The 7816-nt window shown below is 35.4% G+C and overlaps 1 protein-coding gene and 1 long non-coding RNA gene across 3 annotated transcripts in view; one reads left to right on the plus strand and one right to left on the minus strand.

The window, feature by feature from the left end:
• Window positions 1–1953: 1953 nt before the first annotated feature.
• Window positions 1954–7307, minus strand: bnip3 (BCL2 interacting protein 3). 2 transcript variants are annotated; one of them, XM_016439750.1, is made up of 6 exons: window positions 6997–7301; window positions 5553–5721; window positions 5367–5445; window positions 4196–4302; window positions 3923–4072; window positions 2832–2955 (listed from the first exon to the last, which is right to left on the minus strand). In XM_016439750.1, exons 1-6 carry the CDS (start codon window positions 7037–7039, stop codon window positions 2913–2915), a joined length of 591 nt encoding a protein of 196 aa, XP_016295236.1. In that variant the 5' UTR covers window positions 7040–7301; the 3' UTR covers window positions 2832–2912. The 2 variants fall into 2 exon arrangements, with proteins under 2 accessions (XP_016295237.1, XP_016295236.1); XM_016439751.1 differs by lacking the exon at window positions 4196–4302 and having other exon boundaries at window positions 1954–2955; window positions 6997–7307.
• Window positions 7308–7333: 26 nt separating this feature from the next.
• The window catches only part of LOC107653116 (uncharacterized), a 1307-nt gene continuing 824 nt past the window's right edge, over window positions 7334–7816 (plus strand). The window contains exon 1 of the long non-coding RNA XR_001630185.1: window positions 7334–7397. This is a non-coding gene — a long non-coding RNA (uncharacterized LOC107653116). The remainder of the gene's footprint in view (window positions 7398–7816) is intronic.

Raw genomic sequence — 7816 nt, forward strand, 5'->3', positions numbered from 1 at the left:
TTATAGTACAGTATAGTCAAAAGTTTGTACAGTATATAGCCTACATAAACCGAATATAAATATACATAAACACATTTTTTGTGGTGATCAAACACTTATAATGATGTGACAAACATAGGCCTATGTAGTGGAGGCAGGGTATTTAACAATTTAAACTTTATTATTCAAAATGAGTCTGACATCAGTGCACTTAACAGTAAAATTCACTTATTATAAATAACTTAACACAAATAGAACATAATATATATAACTTGAATTAAGAAATTAAACATGGTAACTGTGTAGGGCAAGCAAGCTACTGCCAAACCAACAGGGGCAGGTTTATGCAGGAAGCACAGCTTTTCCAAATGTAAACATCTAAAATTAATAAATAATAATTTATTTTTTTTCATAGACTTGTATATTCTGGTAATCAAATGAACATGCAGAACATTCGTATTTATATCGTCTTTTTGCAGTTTAATATTCACAGACACAGTCTATATATATATATATATATATATATATATAAAATATAATACCGGACGCAAGCGGCGCAGCACGACAAAATACAATAGAATTCTATTGTATTTTGTCGCACCGCGCGATGTGATGTGACCGATGTGATAAGCATGAGTTCTGGGCCGTGGCGCAGCTTGTATAAACACCAGCATTGACTGAGTGGCCGCGATCAGCTCCGGTGGCCGTAACACAGGCTTCAATGTGCCGCGGACGCGTGCCGTGATGCGCAGCAGATCAGCTCTAGTCTCTAACATCACTGAATCTGCTGTTAAAAATGAGCCATCCATTCATCATATCATCATGCAAAACTAAGAATTAGAATCATTGTAATGTGACGATCAAACATTGGTGCGGGTGGGTGGCGGGCGGATAATTTGAAGCAGCGGACTCGGCGCATCTCTACACTACACTGACCTGGGTCGCCAGTAGCAAACAATGGAGCGCGCTCTGCCGGGCAAACTAATTACACTATTCAGAAGCATTTAATCTGTGTTGTTTTGTAAAAAATTTTCATATCGGCGGCATATTCACCGATACGATATCTCGGCAACAGGCTCATATCGGCCGATAATATCGGCTAAACGATACATCGGTTGGGCTCTAGTATAAATATACACACATACAGTATATATTTTGAAAATATGTACATGTACAGTGGTGTGAAAAAGTGTTGGCCGCCAACACTTTTTCACACCACTGTATATATGTATATTCATATAATTTACAATTATTTGTATATTTATAATTTGCGTTAGCAGTGCAAAGGTCGTGGGTTCAATTCCCAGGGAACACACATACTGATAAAACATGTATAGCCTGAATGCACTGTAAGTCGCTTTGGATAAAAGCGTCTGCAAAATGCATAATTTAATTTAATAAATATATTTAATATATAAACAACATATTTTTCTGAAATATTTACATGTGTGTGTGTATTTGTATATACATAATAAATATACACAGTACACGCATATATATATATATATATATTATATACACAAAAACTTTTATTTTGGATGCGATTAATCGTTTGACAGCACTAAAAAGAACTTTTCTATTTGAATATATGTTCAAATTTAATTCCTGTGATTCAAAGCTGAATTTTCGGCATCATTACTCCAGTCTTCAGTGTCACAAGATCCTTCAGAAATCATTCTAATATGCTGATTTTGCTAATATGCTAATTGGCTGCTCAAGAAACAATTGCTAATGTTAAAAACAATTGTGCTGCATAATATTTTTGTGGAAACTGATACATTTTTTTCAGGATATTTTTTAATGAATAGAATGTTCAAATTTGAAATATAACTATTTTGTAACATAAGTCTTTAATTTACTTTCAAAAAATATTAAAAAAATAAAATAAAATCTTACTGACCCCAAACTTGTAAATGGTAGTGTAAATGTAAGTATCCTGTAATATGAAGACCGAATCCAAGAGAGATGTTACAGTTGGCAGACATTTATTTGTTGATACAAAACCACTATGAAATTGACACATACACTGAATACAATTTTTCAAGACTACAAAACATGCACAGATTAACACCATTTCCCTTATACTCCTGCCTGATTCATTAACAGTTTTATTTAAGGCAATGTCTGGGCTGAAACCCGGACCCTTCAGAAAAACGAAGAACATCTGTGATTGCAGTTCAGGTGAGGCAAACTTGATTCAGCAATTTCTCAGCTTATGTTGGACATTTATTAGTGATTTCAATTGACATTCAGAAAAGTGTTGATATGGTACTCAACTTTTTGGCTAGTATTTACTAAAGACCATTGCTTAGTTGTATAATACTGTCAACAGCTTGATTCCCAAAGCAAAAGTGGTGTCTGAAACATCATAAATACAGAAACTACCTCAAGATACATAGACATGGTGACAAGGTAAAACAAGTCCTATATTGTTATATCATCAAATGTTGAGATATACCATAAGATATACATACAATCCCTGTTTTGATATGGGGTAGATAGTTAAATCTCTTCCCAATTCACAGTCTGCAGTTACACGTACCACATCTCTGGAGATCCATAACTTTAATTTCCTCTCTCTCATCCCTTATTTTATGATCCTCATAATATTCTCAGTAGTCTTGGTACGAGTAAATACAAAATTATGAGGATGCATTACATCTAATTCTATCCGGCATGTGCCCATAAGTAGCATGGCCTTCCCTGTGCTGATAGCCCTGGAATGGACTGGCATTATGGGAGAGGAACTATGGGAAAGGCCAGTGGAATACACAAGGGGGAAGCGAGGCAGAGCGGCCCACAGGCAGCGAGAGGAAATGTCACGTGACCTCGTCCTATCTGCATCTACACAAGCACTGATTCACGACAAAGCAGCTGAGATGGTGGATGTGCGTATATGAGATTTGTCTTGTTTCTTGGCTTTTCCTGCTCCCTCAAAAGGTGCCAGAAGTAGTAATGCGCCTTCCGATGTACACCCTGAAAAGACAAAATTGTGGCATTAGTGGTCATTTTAGGATCTGTACTATAACATAACATGCATTTGATGCACTTTCAGCTTTCAACTTTCTCCTCCAGGTTGGTTTTTTCCATTCTCTGCTGCGTAAATCAGTGGACTTGTTTTTGTGTCAGCAGAGCTGCGAGCCATCAGCGGAAAACTGCTAAGTCAGGCTAACCCCTGTGGAGCGCTAGCATGCATTCCAGCACGCAGACCGCATCCACTGCTGACCCAAAAATAACCCTGGATTTGTCACTATAAAAGGATCCATATCTAGGATTTTAAAATCAATATTGATAAATATAATGCTTAAGATCAAACAATTACACAACAATCTTTGATTTTTGAATTTCTGATAAAAATGTGAAGTTGTGGGTGGCTGTTAGTTTATTGCTATGTGGTTGCTAGGGTGTGCCTGCGGTGTTTTGGGTGGTTGTTTATTGGCCCAAGTCAATAGAAACCACCCACATAAAATATTCTATTCCCTAGATATGGCTTGGCTTTTTTTGTCTGACAGGCACAATTAATATGATCTGACCATGTAGTTATTTTACGTCTATATAGTATATTTAGTAGTATATTAATATTTAGAATTTTGTATTTTTATATTTCCAATTTATTTCATTTTAGATTATTTTAGTAATTTTATGTACTTTTGTCATTTGTATTGTTTTGTCTTTTTTATATAGCTATTTTATTTAACTTGTATATCATTTTAGTCATTTTTAGTTTAATTTAGTTAATTTTAGTCATAAATATTGCCATTAATTGAAATAAAATATAAAAAGTATTTTATTTCAGCTAGTTACCATTTCTATTTTCATTTAAGGTTTAAGTACTAAAACTAAAAATTAAAACTTTATAATGTAGACATATTAAAACAAATTTTAAAAAACTAATAAAAGAATTATTACACAAGTTACCGGTTTGTTTGTTTAATTGACTCACCCGAGACCCACAGCAAGGATGTGCGAAAGGACAAGAGAGGGCAGGAAAACCTTGAGGAATTCTGCTGAGAAGATTCCTCCCTTCTTCATCACACCGGTGTTCCTCATGCTGAGGGTGCTGGAACGCTTCGGGTGTCTCAGCAGAAACTCCCTACAAACACATCATATACTGTATCATCTGCTTGATCTTACTCAGTACTATGTTAAGATGCTTTTCATGCCAAGTTGGTTTATTAAGAGTATTAAACAGCATGTTTTCTCAAGGTTTAGGTACTTGGGCGGCAGGTTTTCCGGTCGACTCGACCAGTCCCAGATCCAGTCTGCATTTTTCTTCATCAGGATCTCCACCTCTTTTCTCCTCTCCAAATAGTCTTCCTCTGACTTAAACCAGACCACAACAAAATTAGACTAACTAACAGATGACTTTCATGTTTCTAGATGTTTATTTTATTGGCCATCTTATAAAGTTAGATAATTACATTGCTCTTAAGTGATCCCACACCTTTTGACCAATAAATATCCATGACTATTAAAAAAAATATATATATAGAAATTGCGGTCCCACCTCATTTTTGGTGTTTTTAAATACAATGTACTTCTGAATTGTTGAGAGCAGTGCACTTATTGTGTTCATGCTGTATTGCAAAATACAGGTGGGATAAGGTTATGATTAAGGGTAGGGACAGGTTTTGTGGTATGTTAGGTTTAAGGGTGGGTCAACAGTGTAATATTAATTACATAATTACATGCAGTTTTTTTTTAAGGTAAGGAAAATGTAAAAACATGCATGTACACGGTAAGTGCATTGTATCAAATGAATCATTTACATGTTAATACTAGGATGTTAAAAACTCTTAATAGTAAACAAATAAATAGGTAAATAAAAGTGGGTCCAAAATTTTAGAACCATGAAAAAAATCCATATTTCCAATAGAATATTTCATGACCGTTTTAATTTTTATTTCAGGCCAGGAAACCACTATTTTAAATGTCCTTATAATTCTACATTTTGCTTGACCATGGAAACATTGAATCATTTAAATGTCAGTACTAAGTAGTTAAAGACACTTAAATTAAAAATCAATTAATAATAAAAATGGATTTGAAATATTTTAGAGACAAAAAAAAATGCATATTTAATCCTATTTAATAATTGTATTATTATTTTACTTTATTATTAAATATCAATTTTACCTTTTAATATTCATTAACATAATTTTTTTCAGGGCTGAAAACCACTATTTTATATTCCCTGATGATGAATATAAAATATGCATATGGACATTTGAATATATTCAAATGGACATAATGGACATTTCTTGACCATGGGAATCTTGAATCGTACTTTATAAAGAATTGATCTAGTTACATGAAATCAGTAGTACACCTGCTTTAGTGCAATTTAATGAAGTCATGACAAGGTTATGTGTGCTGCTAATGTCTACCTGTGAGCTGTTCTTTTCTCCAGAGCTGTGGACCTCGGAGCCCCTGCGCAAGTGCAAAGGAGTCTGGGATCTTGGAGGACTGGTGAGAAAATTATTATAAGATTTATTATTTATCTATCACATTCAAGTCTTGTGTGCATCTCAGTGCAGTTCATGCACTAAATTAAAGTCTGCTGAAGTACTGACCTGTCACATGGCAGGCTTCCTCTTGAGCTGCTCCTGCCCGACTCGTGCTGAGCATCCAGCAGCATCTTCTCCAGGTCTCCGCTTGGGGCGGTGCTGGCAGACTGTTCCTCAGAGCCTCCTTTAGGAGTGCTGCCGCCTCCATTATTAAAATTCAGCTCCACCCAGGAACCTGCAGCAAAACCACATAACGTCTTTAGTGTTGCATGAAGCTTTAACTACAATTACTGTAGTTTTTAAGCCTCTTTTAGAAGTTCTTTATAATATAAATGTTCAATATATATATATATTTTTTTTTTTTTAAAGCCCAATGTCATAATTCTGACAATGCCATGGCAGCAGCATTATTTGTATTTAGATATTTAAGTATGCAAAACACTGCTTGCAAATGTTTCTGTTTAGTACACTTAATCTTGTGCACTCCTCACCCATTGTTGGCTTTCTTAAGAATCAATGTATTGCAAGCATCACATGTAATAACTTGTTTTGAATATTTTATGGACATGACATTGAAAACTGGGCTGGGCATGAATCAGTGATCATGACACAGCGACCAGAATATTCAGATAAACAGAGAACATGCCAGCACTTGAGACCCAAGCCAGTCAGAGGAAAATAAATACAGCTCTGGCTATAAATAGCTCATGATGTCAAATCATTTTTCACTCAACATCCAATGAAATCAGGCTGTGTAAACCCCACCTCTCTGAAGACTCCTTTCTGTGAATCGGTTCTTTCAGACGGTTCGTTTCAAAGAACCGGTTACACTGGTTTAGTGATTCTTTGCGCCATTCCGTGGTGACTATAAATGTATTTATTTTGTGTGTACGTTATATTAATAAGGTTATTTCCATTTACAAAAAAAAAAGTCGTGTTAAGTAAACCGCCACAAGTCGTATGTTTTCGAAATGTTGAAATTTTTGCTGGTTGGCAAAATACTGTCCAATCAAATCATTATATCTTCTCGGGTTATGAATCGGACACATCCGGAAAATACCGGATTCGGTTGTTAATTCGTCTTATTGCGATTCAGACATGGTAAAAAAAAAAAAAGTGTTAAAGAGGCGGTTCTCTGTTCAGTTCGTCGTCGAGTTGCTGAATCGAGACCGGTTCAGTTCGATTCCTGAATGAATCATTCAAGAGATCAGGCTCTAACGAATGATTCGTTCACAAATCGCACGTCTTGTAGCTTCCGTGTTTATTATTGCAGATCACATGCGACATTACTGTGTTTTTTTGCACACACCTGCTTCTTCTTACCACATATTATGACGTTAGATATTAACAAGCCACATTTCATTTTTATGTGAAACGAATTTGATGCATGGCATGAACGATCATCGTCTAATTACGGACGTATACAAAAAAAATACATTTTGCTATTATGAATGTGGTTTTGAGTAGAATCATGCATAAAAGAACATTAACTTGAGCTGTTTTGACATACCCTGAAGGTTTTCCTCGGACACACTTTGTTTTTCAATCGACATTTTAGCTCCCTTGACCGACAAAACAGCCCGCAGAGGATGATTCGCGTCCGTCTAAATCCTTATTCAAGAGTCGATAAGATACAGAAACGCAGTGTTATCCACGCGCTTGTTTGTCGATGAGAACGGCTCTGATATCTATATATTCTGCACGTCTAGTACAGTAAACAGCATGTGGTTTCATGTAACAGAAGTGGATCTTTATTCCATGAATCCACACAGCTGGTGGTGACGCAACATGCGGCTGTGCTATGGATGGAAATATAGGGCGAACAGAATGACAACAATACTGGCACGAGGGATGCCAGATCGTGTGAATCCTCCTCAGAGTTGTTGCCAGGTTGTACAAATCCTCCTCAAGGTCAGTGGCCCAAACAAAAGTTCACAACAGGTTTATTGTGTTTATTTTATTAGGCTTTCTGTTTATATTTGACATTTATTATTGTTTTTTTTTTATTGTAAATTTGTCGTTTTAATTTGTTTTATTTTCTACTTTAACCTTTATGTTTTAGATTAGTTTTAGTTTTTCGTTATGTAGTTTTAGCATTTTAGGACTGCTAAAGTTAATCTGTTAACAGTTATAGGATTTAAATGTGTAATGTAATTTACATTATAATGTATATATATATATATATATATTTTTCTAATTATTGTTTTACTTTTTATCTCAGTTAAAAGTGTGAAATGGACAGGAAAGTGCAATATGCTAACCCAGGGGTGCCCAAACTCGGTCCTGGAGGGCCGGTGTCCTGCAGAGTTTATCTACAACTTGCCTCAACA

The sequence above is a fragment of the Sinocyclocheilus anshuiensis genome, unplaced genomic scaffold, assembly GCF_001515605.1.
Source record: "Sinocyclocheilus anshuiensis isolate Anshui unplaced genomic scaffold, SAMN03320099.WGS_v1.1 scaffold1328, whole genome shotgun sequence".
NCBI lineage: Eukaryota > Metazoa > Chordata > Actinopteri > Cypriniformes > Cyprinidae > Sinocyclocheilus > Sinocyclocheilus anshuiensis.